The 20,577-nt window shown below is 18.5% G+C and overlaps 4 protein-coding genes across 4 annotated transcripts; all 4 read left to right on the forward strand.

Annotated features, from left to right (window-relative positions):
* Nucleotides 1-2,837: 2,837 nt before the first annotated feature.
* On the forward strand, nt 2,838-5,846 carry PADL01_1438800 (conserved Plasmodium protein, unknown function; the record flags this gene model as incomplete). Its single annotated transcript, XM_028684665.1, has 4 exons — nt 2,838-3,846; nt 4,474-4,794; nt 4,959-5,134; nt 5,241-5,846. 4 exons carry the CDS (start codon nt 2,838-2,840, stop codon nt 5,844-5,846), a joined length of 2,112 nt encoding a protein of 703 aa, XP_028540721.1.
* Nucleotides 5,847-7,728: 1,882 nt separating this feature from the next.
* Nucleotides 7,729-8,316, forward strand: PADL01_1438900 (thioredoxin peroxidase 1; the record flags this gene model as incomplete). Its single annotated transcript, XM_028684666.1, has 1 exon — nt 7,729-8,316. The coding sequence occupies one exon, from the start codon at nt 7,729-7,731 to the stop codon at nt 8,314-8,316; it is 588 nt and encodes a 195-aa protein (XP_028540722.1).
* A 1,655-nt stretch (nt 8,317-9,971) lies between these two features.
* On the forward strand, nt 9,972-10,891 carry PADL01_1439000 (copper transporter; the record flags this gene model as incomplete). Its single annotated transcript, XM_028684667.1, has 2 exons — nt 9,972-10,307; nt 10,520-10,891. 2 exons carry the CDS (start codon nt 9,972-9,974, stop codon nt 10,889-10,891), a joined length of 708 nt encoding a protein of 235 aa, XP_028540723.1.
* Nucleotides 10,892-12,484: 1,593 nt separating this feature from the next.
* On the forward strand, nt 12,485-20,522 carry PADL01_1439100 (DEAD/DEAH box helicase, putative; the record flags this gene model as incomplete). Its single annotated transcript, XM_028684668.1, has 5 exons — nt 12,485-16,661; nt 16,793-19,850; nt 20,013-20,108; nt 20,267-20,345; nt 20,496-20,522. The coding sequence occupies 5 exons, from the start codon at nt 12,485-12,487 to the stop codon at nt 20,520-20,522; spliced, it is 7,437 nt and encodes a 2,478-aa protein (XP_028540724.1).
* Between the last annotated feature and the right edge of the window lie 55 nt (nt 20,523-20,577).

Raw genomic sequence — 20,577 nt, forward strand, 5'->3', positions numbered from 1 at the left:
TTCCTTATAAAAAATAAGTAAAATTAAATTGAAATGTGATTAGATTAAAATGTTTTCTTGGAGAAACAAAAATATATATATTTCTTTATAGATAATCCTTATATAAAATTTAGGAATATACGTAATATTTCATATATATTATATATATATATATATATATTAATATGTTTTATAATATAGGTAAAAAGTATTTACTATATTTATTTTTTCCTATGAAATATAATGTATAAATGCCTAGTACATCTATTAAAAGGAAGACTATTATATTCCTATATTTCTTCATATATTTATACTATATATGAAGTTCAAAAATAATTTTTTTTATATATTTATTATCCAAATATTTCAGTATAAATATATATAATATTTCTTTTGATGATTATTGATTTTATGGACATAAATGTATGTTATATGGGTCTGTAGAATGTAATAGTATATATGCTTAATAATATTATTTTATTTTATTTTTTTTTTTTATTTAAAAAAAAAAGTATATCACAAGATACACACACAAATTTATATTATATATATTTTATTAAACAATTATATTATTTTTTCAAGAATGATTTTTTATATTAAGCTTTAAATTATTTATCAGCTGTGTGACTTATATGTGTACTCATAATTCAATATAAATATTCCTAGGAAAAAAAAAAGGAAATAATAAAAGACAAAGGATAATATATATATATATATATATATATATATATATATATTATGCGTATATTATGAACACTTTAATAATATATATATTTCTATAAATTTGAGCATAATATTTTAATATTACGAAATTATTGAATTAGACATATATTATTTGTAATATATATATAATACAATTATTTATAGTTTATAGGTTCTTTTCATGTTCATGTCTTTTTTTTTACAATCTTCTTTTTATTATTGATTTATTATTTCTTATAATTTTAATTTTTCCTTTTCTATTTTTGCTTAATTTATTTTAATTTTTTTTTTTTTCACACAATTAAAAATTATTTATTTATTATATAAAGGAAAAAAGGAAAAATTTTTTCTTTTCAAAGTTTCTATAAAAAAAAAAATTTTCATATTATCTTAAAATGAAATTATATTTTAATTATTATTTTAATATATAATTATATATTTTATATATTTATATTCATAATATCATAAATATAATAGATAAAACAAAATGTATATATAATATAATATATTACAAGATATATAGTACGTTCATATGTCTTTACATAGTAATAATATTTTTATGCCTGTTATTATTTGTACACACACATATAGACATTATAATCATATTATATATATATATATATATTATATATGTGATATTAAAAATATAGTACAAAAATAGAATTATATAACATGAAAGTATACTAAACATAGTGATATAAAATATAATGATATTAAATAAAATAGACAAATACATATTATATAAACATTTATATGTAATATTTCGAACTATATATCTATATATCAATGTATTAATTAAATATTTTACTTATTTTCTGTAATGAGCATATAATTATCATATAAGGGAAAAAAATAAAAATTAGTAGTAAAACTATTATAATTATAGGAAGTACTAATATGTTTTAACATATTTTATGTATAATATATAAAACAACATATCAAATCATATGTATTATGTATTATATTATGTATATATATTTCTAATCATGTACTATTATGTAGATTTCTTGTATAATATCTTTGATAAATTATAAAAATATAACTGTATTTATAAATGAAGTAATAAACACTTATTCGACATATATATATATATATATATATATATATAGTATGTTTATAATTTTTTTCATTTTATAATATAAATTATAATATATAAATTTTAACTCAATATATATAGTATATACCTTTATATAATTATATTTTAATACATATATTATACATTATAATTTTTTCCAAGCACATATATTTTATTAGCACATTATAGAATGTTAATATCTACTTTATTTATACATAAATTATTTTTCAAATAAAGACTATCATATAATCTTCCATTTTTTATGAGTCTACATATACATCATCTATTCATATTATATTTCATTTTAGTTATATAAATATTTTATAGCAACAACATTTATAATAAGTATACATCTTTAAGAATATGTAGTATTTTTATTTATATATAATTTGATAGTCCAATATAAAGTATATATCTTATAATTATTTTATCGTTTATATATTTTAACTAAATATACAGAGTTTAATTATTACAATATATATATATATATAATATCCTATAAATTAATATAATTTTATATTAGTATCTGTTATTTTAATTCCTATATTTATATTTATATTATATACATTTCATATAATGTCTTTTTTTCATATTACACATATGTTTTTAATATTTATATAAATATAATATTATAGAATTTTTTATATGTATGCCTACCCCATCTTATGATATTTTAATTATATAAGCGTATTTTGGGGAAGTATAATCTATATATAATATGTACCAATAAATGTATGATTTTCATATGATAGATTGAATTTATTTATTTATTTTTTTTATTTCATCAATATATATAATATACAATATATATCTTTAATAACTACTATATTTTTGTATTTATTCATACGTCCTTTATTTTATATTTATAATTATACGTTTATGGTATATTATTTTTAGATAGAATATTAAATTATAAACTAATATTTAAACATATAATTGTGTCCAACAATTTATATGTAAATTTTTTTTGCATATTACATACGTTATTCTTATAATAAAATCACTTTATTCTCTCTCTCTCTCTCTCTCTCTCTTTTTTTTTTTTTTTTTTTTTTTTATTATTTTCCCCTTCTTTAATATTATGGAGGATTTCACTAATTACAAGGAAATGAATTCATATCCTGATGGGACATATATAATGCCTAATAAGATGGAAAATATGTATTGCTGTAATATGGATACCACTCCTAATTTTGATGAAAAATATTACAACACAGAATACGTGCTTCCTAATAATATGTCTATGCCTATGTGGAATAATTACAATTTAAATATTTCTAATTATAATAGTGGCCCACAAATTTCCGAGGAATTAATCCAGAATCAATTATATTCAACAATGGATGATCCTTCTGTAAGAAACACAAATTATGGAACCTTAAATTTAAGAATGTGTAACAAGGACAGGATATTCAATGCAAATAATGAAAGATATGGAAATGTACATGAAAATAGTATGATTAGGTATCAACGCTCTGATATGAATAATAATGCTCCAAGGATTAATCGCAGATCAGATTTTCCTAGAAATAATTGTCATGCGAAAAAAAATTTTAAAAAAAATATGCTATATGATAGATATAATAGGACAAGAAGAGAACCCCCATTTAATATGGATATGTATGGAAGAAATCCGAATAGGAATTTTTCCTGTAATTGTTTATATATTTATAGGAAGATTTACAAAAATAGATATGATGTTGTTGAAATGAAACAAGTACATAGCGAATTAATATATCTCATTATCAAATATCTATACTATGAGAGAATATTACCTGAAGCTAATGAAATAAAAAGAAAAATTAATAAATATTTTCCAGATTGTTCTATATTGAATAACAACTTCATTAATATTTGTAAAGACGATATACTAGATATATTTTATACGATCAAAAATGACTCACAGGAAAAAGAAGATAAAAAATCAAAAAACTATTACAAAAAAACATATAATAATGAAAATACATGTATTTATATTAAAGGAATTTCCAGAGATTATTTCATCAATCCTAATGATGATAATGAAAATATATCTTCTTATATTCCATTAATCTTTATTCATATCATTGATAGATTTAGACTTCAATCCAGTAAAATCGAAAAAAATAAAATAAAATAATAAAATAATAAAATAATAAAAAAATATATGTATATGTGAATGACTATATTGTTTGTACATATATATATATTTTTACATTTAATTAAAGTTGTTTAATATATGTTAAAAAAATGGAAAAGAAAAAAAAAAAAAAAAAAATGAGTTATAAATATATATATATATATATATATATATGTATATATTTATTTAACATTTAAAAAAATTATATTTTTTATTATTTTTGATAAATAATATTTTGAAAAAATATTTAGCTGTACATATAATATATAATTACACACAAAATTTAATATACTATATATACACATTTGCACTTTTCATATGTTACACGTTTTTACAACATCAATATATAGTAATTTGTTTTTACCTATGTATTATTTAACGGAAAAAAAAAAAAAAAAAAAAAAAAGAAAAAACAACTCAATAGTTTTTGTGGTTTTTTTTTTTTTTTTTTGTTTTTTTTTTTTTTTCATGTACTTACATTATTTGTTGTGTTATATATATATGAAATATATCTATGTACATACATATTTAAATATATACATATATATATATATATATATATATATATATATATATTTATTTTTTATTTTTTTTTTAGATGATAATAACCACAAAGGAGGAAGATATATCCTAGCGGAGACCTTAAAACACACAGGACCCTATATTTTCAGGACAATGAAATTAGGAAGGATTATACATATATTACAAAAATGCATAGATTTGAATATTTTATCCTATTTTAATAATAACATTATTCCTATATTTACTTCCACATCCATTTCCAAAACTTATGTATCCAGATTGCATGTTAATCAAACACCTGCCTTGAAAAACCATAAGGAAAATTCAATTAACTTAATAAAAAGTAGGATTAGTTATTTATTATATAGTTTTTCAGAGGATAAAACAAAATCCAAAGGTAGTCCATAAAAAAGAAAAAAAAAAATTAATCCTTATTATTATAATAATAAATATAATTATGATTAATTAAATATATGGATAAAAATATATATAATATAGGTGCAAGTATATAAAAATAATATTAATATACTAATGTATTTATATTTTTTTTTATATATTTAGGATTTTCCCTTAGCAGATTGCCCTTAATATACAAAAATGTGTACAAGGAAAGTATAAATATCGATCAAATAGGATATTCAAAATTGACGGAATTTATTAACAATGAGATGAGTGATATCTGTTACATTTCGACTCAACATAAGTTTCAGTGCATATTGTTGCCTGTTATGGAAGATGTACAATAAAAAAAAAAAAAACATATAAATATAATATTTTTGTCATATATCTTTATATATATATATATACATTTATATTTAATTTTTCATTTGTATATTTTTGTAGGAGCAAAAACACAGAGATAAGAATGCAAAGTTAAGAAAAGAAGAGGAATTAAAGAAATCCTTAGAGTACATCAAAAATTATAGATGGGAACGTTGTATATCCTATTTGCATTATTCCAACCGCTTAAAAGATATGAATATAAAATTTGAATTGGAATATAATTATTATAACCCTACTTTAGAGAAGTTAAAAAAGGATATGTATTTTTATAGCGAAGAGGAGGATAATCAACAAGGAAATATAAAAAATGAGAAACAAAATAATAAAACAAATGACATACCTCTATTATTACCTTTGGATGTATTCAATTTACCATCAACTTATGATATGTATGATTCATATTATAAATCTTCCACATATTATAGTAAAGACGAAAATGAAGATAAGGCAAAGATTAAATTTCCTGATAATTCGCAAAACAAATATGATATTATGTATGATTTTAAAAAATGCGAAAATACTAACATATCTGTGGAAGAATCAATTAATTTAAATCATATGTATTATAACTTTCCTTCTTCATATTACGTCTTCAACTATTTATTTAATGATTATGTGGAAGATTTAACTGTGGTAGATCCAATAAGAATACAATCAAAAACTTAGAAAATGTACCATAAGAGAGGTAAAATAAATACATAAATAAATATAAAAAAAAGAAAAAATAAAAATAAAAAAAAAATAAATGAATTTGCTTGAGCGTCATAATTAACATATCATTGTATTGTGACTGCTTAAAATGCAAGATGAATTATTTTTTTTCTTAAATTGTTTATTATTTTTATTTGATTTTTTTCTACATTTATACAAAAAAAAAAAAATAAAAAAAAAAATAAACAAATATATATATATATATATATATATATATATATATATAAAATAATAAATAAATAATATTTTTATAATATATTCATATGATGATTTACACAATGATAATATAAATATATTTACATATGTATTTAAAATTTCGACCGAATAATAAATTGATTTTTTACATTTTTTACACATAAATATGAATTGATTTTTTACATTTTTTACATATAAATATTAATTTTTTATTTTTCCATTTTTCACATATAAATATAATTATTTATTCATTTTTATTTATTCTATTAATACAAGCATAAGTTATGTAGCTCTTACAGCAACAACATATAATGAACACAAAATTTTTTTCCCCCCTAACTTTAATATTATTCTATATTATCTTAAAAAAAGAAATACATATATTGAATGACATATATATTTTTTTTTAATTATAAATGGGATATATATTTAATACAACTATAAATTGTATATTTGTTAATAAACAAAACGATACCCATATGTATAATTTAATTGAGACCATTAAATAATTTAAAATTTTAAGACATTGAATGCTTGATATTCTTTTCGCTTTTCAAGATAAAAAAAAAAAAAAAAAAAAAAGATATGAATAATTTTTTTTCATATACTTAAAAAGAACTTTTTTCCTTTTTTTTTTTAAATTAATGAAAAAAATTACATATCAAATGAAAAAAAATATATATATAATATAATATATACGTATTATAATATATATATTCATACTGTGCTATATTATATATTTATATATATATTTCTTACACATACATATAAAGAATTAAAAATATAATATTATTTTAATATAAAAAAATATTGTACTACTCTTGTAGAAGTATATATATTAATATAAAATATGAAATTTGGCATGTTAATTTCATTTAATTCGTTACAAAAAAATATTATATTAATATTTATTATTTGTGGTTTATTATATATAAATATATATATGATATTACATATAAAATAAAATGAATACGATAGAATATAGTTATTCAAATAATATATTATAATATTAAAAAAATAGTATCATTATATATATTTTTATTAATTTTTTTAAAATAAAAAAATACGATTATAAATAATATATATATATATATATATATATATATAATATATATATTATACATAGTATTATATCTTCCTATATATATTATATATATGTATTATATATACATGACATACGTTTAAAAACCAAACATGTATTAAAAAAAAAAAAGAAAAAAAAACAATTGAATTTATTTATTTATTTTAATATAATACTCATATTTTTTTTATTTCATTTAAAATTGCTTTTATTAGAAAAAAATAAAAATAAATAAATAAAATAATAATATGTAAAAAAAGAAAATACTAATATTTTTATTTAAGGTTTATTTTTTATGAATACATAAAGATATATATATTATAAAATACATATTTTTTCAAATTATATTTTTATAAATATATTTTTCAGTAGAATTTTCTTTTTTTTTTTTTTATCCTTCTTAAAATAAAAAATATAAATATATAAAAAATTATATATTTATTTATACACTTCTTGAGAAGCTAATATATATATATATATATATATATATATATAAAGTTTTATATTAAATCCTGTGTTTAATTTTTTTTTTTTTTTTATAAAAAAACTATAAAATCAGAAATGGCATCATATGTAGGAAGAGAAGCCCCTTTTTTCAAAGCTGAAGCAGTTTTTGCAGATAACACATTTGGAGAAGTAAATTTACATGATTTTATTGGAAAGAAATATGTATTATTATATTTTTATCCACTAGATTTTACGTTTGTATGTCCATCTGAAATTATTGCATTAGATAAGGCTCTTGATTCATTTAAAGAAAGGAATGTTGAATTAATAGGATGTAGTGTAGATAGTAAATATACTCATTTGGCATGGAAAAAAACACCATTAGCTAAAGGAGGTATAGGAAATATCCAACATACATTAATATCTGATATTACTAAAAGTATATCTAGAAGTTATAATGTGTTGTTTGGTGATAGTGTATCCTTAAGAGCATTTGTATTAATTGACAAGCAAGGTGTTGTTCAACATTTACTTGTTAATAATTTAGCAATTGGTAGATCAGTTGAAGAAGTTTTAAGAATTATTGATGCTGTACAACACCATGAACAACATGGAGATGTCTGCCCAGCTAACTGGAAAAAAGGAAAGGTAGCCATGAAACCATCAGAAGAAGGTGTTAGTGAATATTTATCCAAGTTATAAAATTAGAAGGACAAAAAATTAAAATATATTACACACAAAAGGCAAAAATAAAAAAAAAATAAAATATATTCATTATGTTATGCACAATATATATATATATATATATATATATATATAAATATATATGTATGTGTTTTTATTCCATTTAATGTTCGCCAATATACTTTATGTGACGATACATACAAATATATAATATATATACAAGATACGTAGTTTAGTTCTTTTACTTATATTTATACATACACATAATATAATAATTATACCAATTGTTATTTTATTTTATTTTTCTTTATTTTTATTTTTTTTCTCTCAACACCAAAAATCCATTACATATTATTCATATATTTTTGTAAACTAAGCATTTAAAAAAAGTAAATAAAATAATAATAAAATAATAATATAGTAATATAAGGTTACTTTATTTGCACCTTTTTTTTTTTTATTTTATTTTATTTTTTTTTTTTCCTTTTTGGAAATTAGCATATATATATTTTATATGCTTATCATATGAGACTTAGTAATAAGAACAAGTAATAAAATCATAAACAAAAGATAAGTTTAATATAAGAATGAAATAATATACGCACAAAGAAAAAATGTAAAACTTATTTTACAAATTGGTTTTTGTAATTTAATGTGCATATATATATATATATATATATATATATGTAATATTATATATATACTATTTATATACATAGTGATATATAATATATATATATATATATATATATATATATATATATTTTTGCAACCTAATAAAAATATATCATATTCATATATTAGTTATATTATATTGTATATATATATATATATATATATATATATATATATATATATATTATACATAAATGTATTTTTTTTCCTTTATTATATATAATATATATACAAATCTTATTTTGAGAAGAGCATATATTATTTACAAAATTATCATGTTTATTTATTTATTCATCAAATCCTTGTATACAATTTGTATTGTAAAAAGTATTAAAAATAAAAGAATAAAATAATAATACACTAATATTATATTTTGATCATAATATAATATATATATTATATATATAATACATATTTGTAATAATATTATTTATATTTATGATAATACATATATATAAGCACTAAGATTAAAAAAAATAATAATAATAAAAAAAAGAGTTACTATTAAAAAAAATAACAAGTAAACTTTTTTGTTAATATTAAATATATGATATGATTTAAAATATATGGAAAATATTCTGTATTTCCATTTTTTTTTTTTTTTTGGTATTATTTCAAATATCTTTATATATATATATATATATATATTTAGAACAATATATTTTTAAAAATGATAATATACACATATTAATAATATAATTTTTAAAGGGAAGGAAGAGTTTTATTTTTTTTCTTTTACAAATATAAAATAAAAACAGAATATTTAGATATAAATTGCATATATGATAATTGAACCACTATACGTACATACACACATACATATATATATATTGAATCGAAACGTTGACTTACATATATAAATTATTATAATAAAATAGGAGAGCTTATTTTTCTCCATTTCATATTTTGAATATATGGATAAACACTTTTAAATTTTTAATTTATTTTATTATATTTAAATTTTTTTTTTTTTTTTTTTTTTTTGTTTTGTTTTAAAAATGTGTAAGAATATATATGTCTATATTATTTTAATATTAAAATTATTCATTGTCCTAGCTAACAAAGGTGACAATAGTACTTGTAATCCATCTGTTAAAATATCATGTGCTCACAATTGTTGTAAGAATAAATTATCATTTATGTATAATTGTTGGAAACACTATGATAAATATAGTAATATAATAAAAGAGAATTTACAAAAAGAAGAAGATACAGTTGTTCAATTACAAGATAATGATAATATTGATATTGTCGAACATGCTGAATCTATGCCAATGTCCTTTCAATTGACTACACACACAATCATTTTATTTAATAAATGGGAAACAAAAACGGTAATAAGAAAATATATGTAAATAAAAAATTGGAGTTAAAGGTGGTATTATAATGCATATGTATTTTTTTTTTTTTTTATTTATATATATACTATCTTCTATTTATAAGATGATGTATTATATAATTATATTTAAATATATATATATATATATATATATATATATATATATATATGTTTTTTTATTTTATTATTTTTTTTTTTTTTATGTAGGCCCTCTCTTACTATATGTCGTTGGTTTTATGTTTCTTCTTTGGTATAATATCAGTAGGACTTAAAGTCGTCAGATTAAATGTTGAACATTCCTTACCAAAGACGAATGATACAAATATATTTAAGAGCTTAGTTTTATTAAAAAATAATTCCTATAGAATGTTATTATCATTCGTAATATATTCATGGGATTATTTACTTATGCTTATAGTTATGACATTTAATGTTGGTTTATTTGTAGCTGTTGTTTTAGGTTTATCATTTGGATTTTTAATATTTGGAAATAAATTTGTATCATCCAAAAAATGCTCATCAGATGATTTCGATGTTCATAAAGATTTTACTGCTGACCCAGCTTGTTGTGGATGTTAATATGTATATAACAAAAATGTTATATAATATATATATATATATATATATATATTTAAAAAATGATACATACATATATATGTTATAATTCTTTTCAGTAAGCAATAATAATAGACATTTAATGAGGATACAAGAAAAACATGTGACATATAAAAATATATATATTTATATATATTTATATATATTTATATATATTTATTTATATTTATATATTTTGGTATTTTCAAAAAAAAAAAATAAAAAAATTAAAAAAGATATTATTTTCCTTTTTAATTATACGTATATAAAATATTTTAATATGTAATCAAATAATATATAGTGAAAAATTATAAATATATATACATGTGGCTAAAATGTTGTTATTTTACAAGTTGTATTTTTAATTCTAATTACTATTATTTTTTTAGTTGTTATATATATATATTTTTTTTTTTTTTAAGCCGAACAAAATTATACATATAATATACTAATACATATATATTAATATATAAAAATATATATTGTATATATTTATATTTATATGTTATTTTATTTTTACTTGTTTTTAAAAAATATAAATATTACATATTGTGTACATAAAATTATAATAACACCTTTATATTATTTTTATTTGTTTTATGATCATATAATATATGAATACATTAATGCTTTAATATACATATATTTTTAAAATGATATAGTTTAATTTAAAAAAAAAATAAAAACTATATAAAAAAAAATAAAAACATAAAAGAAAAATATAAATAAATAGATTATATATATAGATATATAAATATTTATTATTTTGAAGTAATAATAAAATATTAAAAAATATATTTTTCTTTTAGTACTAAATTATATTATATATATAATAATATATACATATATATGAACCTTTTTAAAAACAATATACATATAAAGATTAAAATAGAAATATTTTTATAAAAGAAAAACAGTTGCCACATTTTTATTAAGTACAAGAGAAGGAAAGATATATAAAACCACTCTGACCATATTATAATTTAGAAATTATAAAGATTTTTCGGTTTTAAATAATATTTATAAATAAAGTGTCGTTTTATATATATATATATATATATGTATATTATTTCATTGTGAAATGTGATAGTGAGAAGAAATAAATACTTTTTAAATTTAAGTAAAAAGTTATTTTTTGAGATAATGTAAAATTATAAAACATTAATGATACATTATTACAAATAAATAAACATATATATATATATTATTATTTATATTTATAGAAGGCATGAATTTTTATCCTTTTGTAATATATAAATGTGATATAAAATTAATTTATAAACATTATGTTTATTTGTTTAATCTAATTAAGCACCCTTAATATTACCACAAAATAATCATATACATACCTAATTTAAACGCATTATTATAGTTTTGTCATATATATTTTTTTATAGAAAAAAATATAATGTCTTGGCTTTTTGTTAAAAGTTCACATAGACAATGAAAAAAAAAAAAAAAAGAAAAAGAAATAATAATAATAATAATAAATTAATTTAATATAAATAAATAGGTACACAACTTATGTGTAAAAATAATTAAGACTGTATTTAGGGTAATAATATATAAAAATAAGACATGAAGGAAAGAATTAATGAAAAGTTTAAAATAAATTCATATCAAGATTATTCTGAGAAAAATAAGGAATGGAATATTGACGATGCAATTAATTATATAAAAAAAAACGCCTTTTTTAAAAAATATAAAGATATAGATGATGCTAATAATATATGTGATATTAATGAAGATGATAATATAGATGATGATGACAAGTTCTATAAAAATTTCGAGAGCATCTTAATAGAAGAGAAAAAATATTTAAAGAAGTTGTTGAGAGAAAACCGATGGAATGATAATATATTAAAAGAATATATGGATGGAAAAGTTTTAGAGAATGAAGAAAATGAAGAATCTGGTTTAATGTTTGTTTATAATACATGTTATAATATATTAAACAGTAAAAATGACTTAACTGATAATAATAATAAAGATAGTAATGTGAATAATTCTAAATATAACGAGGGTTATATTATTATAAATAAGAATAATAATATGAAGAAGATTTATATAAATGAAATAAATGAATTATTAATTGAAATAATATATATAACTTTAACAACAGAGAATTTAGAAAATAGTTTAGTAGATTTGTTAGGAGATCGTTTTTTAGATTTTATAATACAAATTATAAAAAATAAAGAACAAATAGAAAAAGATATCAAATTATTAAGTAAACAAATAGTTATAAAAGAAAATACGTTAGTATCTAATTTTTTTATAACTAATAAAAGTTCTAAGAAAATAAAAAATCAACAAATTTTATATAAAAAAGAAAACTTAGAAAAAATAATTGATCATTTCTTATATTTGTTAAGAGATGATTCATATAACCAGATGAAAAAAATTTATATACCAAATGATCAAGATAAATTAGAAGAAATACATGTACCAAAAAATACGGTTTATTCATATACAGACAATATTACAAAGGTCAGAATAAGTAGATTAGAAAATTTACAATTTGATAAAAAGGAATTAGTTTCAGTAAATGTTTTACCTTTCTGGCATAAATATATATTTGATTTTGAATATTTTAATTATGTACAATCGAAAGTATTTAATTCTGCTTTCAGAAGTAATAAAAATTTGTTAGTATGTGCGCCTACAGGATGTGGAAAGACAAATATAGCCTTATTAGTTATTTTACAGCAAATTATTTTATTCTGTGAACAAAATAAAATTAATTTGGAAAAAATTGTTAAATCGTATTTGATAAAAAATGGGTTATCATCATATGATGATGATATGAAGAAAAGAAATGATGACAATGAAAATAGTAAGCATGAACTGAATAGTTATGGGTATAATGAATCTAATAAATACCTTGACAATAATAATAATAATAGTGATAATGATAATAATGATAATAATAATAATAATAGTGATCAGGATCTTATCCATTTAAGTGATAATGGTGACAAACCTTTTGATGATGACGATGATAATAATAATGATTTTGATGATGATGATGATGATGGTGGTGATGTTGAAAATTATTGTGGATATATAAATTCTAAAGAATTTAAAATAATTTATATTGCACCTATGAAATCATTAGTATTTGAAATAACAAATTTGTTCAGAAAAAAATTAAAAATATTTAATTTGAATGTATGTGAATATACAAAAGAATATAGTTTAAGCTCAAAAGAACTTGAACAAGTACATATAATAGTAACAGTACCAGAGAAACTAGATATTCTTTTACGAAATAGTAATTATTCAACAACAGTATCTGATGAATCTTTAATTAAATATATAAAATGTTTAATATTAGATGAAGTACATTTATTAAATACAGATAGAGGTGATGTTATTGAAACTATTGTCTCTCGATTTTTACAATATTCAGAAACATCACAATCGATTAGAAGAATAATGGCTATGTCAGCTACACTACCTAATTATAAGGATGTACGTGATTTTTTAAAAGTTGAAAATGATATGTGTTATTATTTTAGCGAAAAATATCGATCAATTCAATTAGATAAAACATTATATGGAATACATGAAGAAAATAATAATAAATTATATATTGCTAAAAATATATATACATATAATGAAATAATAAATAGTCTTAAAAAAGATAAACAATGTATTATATTTGTATGTTCTAGAAATGAGACAAATAAAACTATCGAATTTTTAATTAATCATGCATTGAAAAATAATGAAATAGATTATTTTGTAAATAACATATATACAGATAATGATATTAAAAAGAAGATTAAGAAATCAAATAATCTTTATATTAAACAATTTTATGAATATGGATGTACTATTCATCATGCTGGTATGAGTAGATCAGATAAGATATTGGTAGAAAGTTTATTTAAAAAAAAAGTTTTTAATGTATTATGTTGTACTTCAACACTTGCATGGGGTGTTAATCTACCTGTACATACTGTAATAATTAAAGGAACTAATTATTTTTCATCAGAAAGTGGTAAATTAGAAGATATGGATATATTAGATATAAATCAAATATTTGGTAGATGTGGTAGACCCCAATATGAAAGTCATGGTCATGCTATTTTAATAACAGAAAGAACCAAGTTATATAAATATATCAAATTATTAACAAATAATACTATTATTGAATCTAATTTTTTAAAAAATATAGAAAATCATTTAAATGCAGAAATAAGTATAGGAACAATAAAAAATATTGAAGATGGAATAAAATGGTTAGAATATACCTATTTGTTTATACGTATGAAAAAGAATCCTTATTTATATGATGCAGATATAAATAATGATTTAAATTTATATAATAAAAGAAAAGAAATTATAATGAAAGCTATTCAAAATTTAAGTGAAAATAAGTTAGTTAGAAGAGTACTTCTAACAAATGATTTTATTGGTACATTCTATGGTCAAATAGCTGCTAAATATTATGTAGATTATAAAACTATTGGAATGTTTGCAGAAAATATTCAGAATAATAATTATATAGAAATTATTCAAGTAATTAGTAAAGCAAAAGAATTTGAAAATATACAGATTAGAAATGAAGATATGAAAGATTTTCTTTATTTAAAAGAAAAATGTGATATAAAAGAAGAATATGATGAATCTAAAAATATGACATTACGTATATTAATTGAAGTATATTTAAGAAGATTACAAATAAATAATTTTTCTATAATTTGTGAAATAAATTACATTGTACAGAATATTATAAGAATATTATATGCATATTATGATATATGTTTAAATATTCTAAAGAATATATCTAATTTAATAATGAATACACATAATCTTATTGTATCTATTTTGAGAAGGTTACCAATTAATTGTGGAATCTTTAGACATTTCTGTTACAAAAATGAAATGTTAGAAAAAAATAAAAAAGCCATTGTTACAAATAAGGATAGATTGAAGAATATAAAAAAGGATAATGAGGAATATGATAAAAAAAATAATATATCAGATAGAAATGTTGGGGTACATTTAATTGATATAAATGAAGATAATGAATATAATAATACATACAATAATTATAGTAATAATAATAGAAGGAATCAAAATTATACTGTATATTTAAAAGAAGCAGCAGTTAATATTTTAGAAAAGAAGAATTTAACTTATGAGTCAATAGAAAATCTTAGTAAAAATGAATTATTATTTTTTATGAGAAATGAAATATATACTAATCAAATTTTATATTATAGAAATATTATACCAAATTTATATATTGATGGTTATATTCAACCTATAACACAAACTATAATGAAAATTAATTTAAATGTAAAATTAACAAATACTATATGGTCAGATCAATGGAATGATATAATAGAAAATTTTCATATTTTTCTATTAAATACATTAAACAATGATATATTATATTTCCAAAAATTTTCAATACATAAAAAAGATAGGAAGAAAATACATGACATATCTTTTGAATTTCCATTATCTAATCAAATACCACCTCAAATTACAGTTCAGTTCTTATCATTGAATTGGTGTAATTTATCATTTGTTCATATATTTAATACTAACAATTTATTTATTAATCAAAAAATAAATGTATTTTCTGAAATACTACCATTGACACCTTTGTCAACCAATATATTGAACGTTCCAAATTATATAAAATTTTTTTCCTTTAAATATTTTAATCCTATTCAAACGCAGATGTTTCACGCAACATTTCATACGGACGAAAATATATTATTGGGTGCCCCAACGGGTAAAATAAAATAAAATAAATAAAAAGAAAGAAAAAGAAAAGAGGATATTATAATATATATATATATATATATATATATATATATATTTTAACATTTATATTTCATTGTTCATTATTTTTTTGTTTAATAGGTAGTGGAAAAACAGTTATTGGAGAGCTGTGTATTTTAAGAAACCTATTAAGGTGCGAAGATCAAAAATCAGTTTATATTTGCCCAATGAAAGCTATAGTAAATGAAAGATATAAAAGCTGGAAACCCAAGTTTAAAAGTTTATTTAATAAAAATGTAATTGAATTAACTGGTGATAAGAATGAGAATAAAGAAAATATTGCTGAGAGTAATATAATTATATGTACTCCTGAAAAATTAGATGTAATAACAAGAAATTGGAAAAATAAAAAATTTGTTAAAAATATGAATTTAATAATATTTGATGAAATACATTTATTAGGACAAGAAAATCGAGGAGGTGTTATTGAAATATTAGTTAATAGATTTAAAAATATGCAAAATGAATTAAATAAGAAAATAAGACTAATTGGTTTAACAACTGTTATAACAAGTGTTGATGATTTAATTTTATGGCTAGATGTAAAAGAAAATTATCTTTTTAATTTCCCTTCATCATGTCGTATAGTACCATGTAAAACACATATTTTAGGGTTCCCACAAAAGGCATATTGTAATAGAATGTCAGTTATGAATAAAAATGTTTTTGATTCTATAAATCAATATGCTCAAACAAAAAATGTGCTAATTTTCGTTTCATCAAGAAGACAAACAAGACTTACGGCTTATGATATTATATCACTAAATCTGAGTTCTCATAATTTGAATTTTCTTCATGTGGGTAATTTATTAAATGATAAAAATCACATTGATTTTTTACTGAACACACAAAAGAAGAATAAAAAAAATAAAATTAATAATAAAGATATTATGAATGAAGGTGATAATAATATAGGAGAAAATATAAAAACGTTTGAATATATGGAACATAAAAAGAATATGAATAGAAATGATAATATTATTTCTTATAACAATATGTCTTATTATAAAAAGAGTAGTGTAACCAATGAAGAGTATATAAATCAATATAACAATTATGATGATAATAATAAAGGTTTTTTTGGATATATGAAAAAAAAGACATTAGGTAATGATAAAATTAAAAAGGAGTACAAACAATATAATAATGATGATGACAATAGTGATAATAAAATACATAATAATGATAATAATAATAATAATAATAATAATAATAATAATAATTTTGGTTATAATGAAATCTATGATTATAACATATTATTTAATAATAATAATAATAAATTATCAGAAGAAGAAAAAAAAAATGTTGCAAATATATTATTTCAAAATTATTTAAATTTGATTGAAAATGAACATTTAAAAGAAGTTTTGAAATATGGAATAGGTATACATCATGCAGGTTTAAATGAAAATGATAAAAGTATTGTCGAATATTTATTTTTAAATAAAATAATACAAATATTAATATGTACATCAACCCTAGCATGGGGTATTAACTTACCAGCTTATTTAGTAATAATTAAAGGAAATGAGTTTTATGATGCAAAAACTAAAAAATATAAAGATATTCCATATACTGATTTATTACAAATGATTGGAAGAGCAGGAAGACCACAATTTGATGATAAAGCATTAGCAATATTATTAGTTCAAGAAAAACGTAAAAATGCGATTAAAAATTTTTTATATCATCCTATGAATATTGAATCAAATATTATGGAAAACTTTAATGAACATATAAATGCTGAAATATGTTCAAATGTTATAAATAATAAAGAAGATATTTTTAATTATTTAACCAAATCTTATTATTTTAAAAGATTATTTTCAAACCCATCTTATTATATAAAAGAAGTACAATATGTGCAATTCTTTGAAAATAGTAAATTATCAACACATGCAAAAAAAATTATATACGATCATATAAATGATGTAATAGAAAACGGTATTAAATTTTTAGTTCAAAATAAATGTCTAGAGGTTGTACAAGAAAATTATATTCTCAATTATTATCCTACACCTTTAGGTCATATAGCATCAATGTATTATATTAAATGTGAAACCGTTTATTTTTTTTATACCTCTATAAAAGATGGAAAGAAAAATAAAAATAATAAAATGAATAATATGAATAGTACAAATGATGATGATAACACAGTAAATCATGTTGATAGTATAAATGATGATGATAATACAATGAATCATGTTGATAGTTTAAATGATGGGGCTATCAAAGTGAATAATATGGAAAATAATACAAATGGTAATAATATAAATGATAGGGATAATACGAACGATGATAATAACAATATGAATAGTAATATAAATAAATTAAATGATAATATGGAGAATGATTTTTCGACTTTAAAAAATGATTCTCTCGAATTTTACGACATATTTGAATTAGTTGCACAAGCAAAAGAATTTGATGATATACCATTAAGACATAATGAAGATAAATATAATGTAAAATTAAGAAATCAAATACCTTTGGATATAGATATGAATATGCCTAATGTAAAAACATATCTTTTATTATTATCACGTTTTTATGAATGTACATATGAAACGGTTGATTATCATATTGATTTAAAATTAGTAATGGATCAGATAGCTAGAGTTATTAATGCTTTTATTGATATTTGTTTATTATTTCGTAATTATAATTATATAAAAAAGTTAATTTTAATATTTAATTGTATAAATCAAAAAATAAAGCCCAATACAAATTCTTTATATATTATTAAAGATATAACGGAATATCAAATATATAAATTAAAACAATTAGATATATATAATATTAACCAATTAATTAAATGGGATAAGTCTTATTTATATTCTTTAAATATATTTGATATAACACAAATAAATTTTATTTTACAATTGCCTGTCTTTAATATGAATGTCAAATTATTTTATAAAGACATTCATTCAGAAAGTGAACAAATAAATGAAAATGAAGAGAAAATTAGGAATACAACAAATTCGTATATAAATATACCATGCAATCAACATTTTAGGAGTCAAAATAAATATGCTTTTAAAATTAATTCGCATAATTCAAATGAAATAGTTATAAAGATTTTTTTCAATTTCCTGAACAGAACAGGAAAAGAAGCATCTTCTCAGAATGTCCAATGGTAAAGAAAAAAAAAAAGGAACCAACTAAAAAAAAAATAAATATATATGTATATATATATATATATATATATATATATATATATATATATATATATATATGAGTTAATTTGTAAATATACCCTCATTCTTTTTTTATTTTTTATATATTATATTTTTCATAGGTTTGCTATTCTTCATGATACAGAACAAGATGAATCTATATCAATTAAACGATTCAATAATAACAACTTAAAAAAAGTATCAGTTATATCATTCACGTAAGCTATATATATATATATGTATAATTTTTTTGAAGCTCTACATTTTTTATAGGGAAAAATTATATATGTAATTATTGTCCACATAATAATAAATATTTATTTTATACACATTATATTATTTCATTTTATTATTATTTTTTTTTTTTATTAAATAGATTAGAAGATATGGAACAGGGGATATATAACTTCGTAGTATATATTCATAATGATACCTATTATGGAATAGAGCATGAAGTGAGAACAAAAAAAAAATAATAAAAAAAAATAATATACACACACACACATTCATTCACGCAAATAAGAAAATATTAAATAAAAATATATTTTTATATATGACGTTTTATACTTTTATAATTTATATTCCTTAATTTTTCTCATTTTCAGGCACATATAGAACTTTGTATTGAATAATAAAAAAAAAAAAAAAAAAAAAAATCGAAAAAAAAATTAATAAAATTTCACCATA

Source organism: Plasmodium sp. gorilla clade G2 (genome assembly GCF_900097015.1).
Source record: "Plasmodium sp. gorilla clade G2 genome assembly, chromosome: 14".
Lineage (NCBI taxonomy): Eukaryota > Apicomplexa > Aconoidasida > Haemosporida > Plasmodiidae > Plasmodium > Plasmodium adleri (nom. inval.).